General features: G+C 55.0%; 1 protein-coding gene across 1 annotated transcript in view; it reads right to left on the reverse strand.

The window, feature by feature from the left end:
• EMH_0054740 (uncharacterized protein) overlaps window positions 1-311 on the reverse strand; it is a gene marked incomplete at both ends in the record, with an annotated part of 3,407 nt that overhangs the window by 403 nt on the left and 2,693 nt on the right. The window contains one exon of the mRNA XM_013497155.1: window positions 1-285. Within this exon, the coding sequence (XP_013352609.1) occupies window positions 1-285 (285 nt within the window). The remainder of the gene's footprint in view (window positions 286-311) is intronic.

Below are 311 nucleotides of genomic sequence, written 5' to 3' on the forward strand. Positions count from 1 at the left end.
TTGATGTTGCTGCTGCTGCTGCTGCTGATGTTGCTGAAGTTGCTGCTGCTGCTGTTGATGTTGCTGCTGCTGCTGTTGATGCTGTGGCTGCTGCTGTTGATGCTGCTGCTGCTGTTGATGCTGCTGCTGCTGTTGATGCTGCTGCTGCTGTTGCTGTTGTTGTTGCTGCTGCTGCTGCTACTGATGTTGCTGTTGTTGCTGCTGTTGCTGCTGCTGCTGCTGCTGCTGCTGCTGATGCTGATGATGTGTCTGCTGCACTTGCTGCGTTGCTTCGCAGCCTTTACCCTGACCCCGCCAGCAGCAACAAATCC

The sequence above is a fragment of the Eimeria mitis genome, genomic scaffold, assembly GCF_000499745.2.
Source record: "Eimeria mitis Houghton genomic scaffold, Emh_scaff2500, whole genome shotgun sequence".
NCBI lineage: Eukaryota > Apicomplexa > Conoidasida > Eucoccidiorida > Eimeriidae > Eimeria > Eimeria mitis.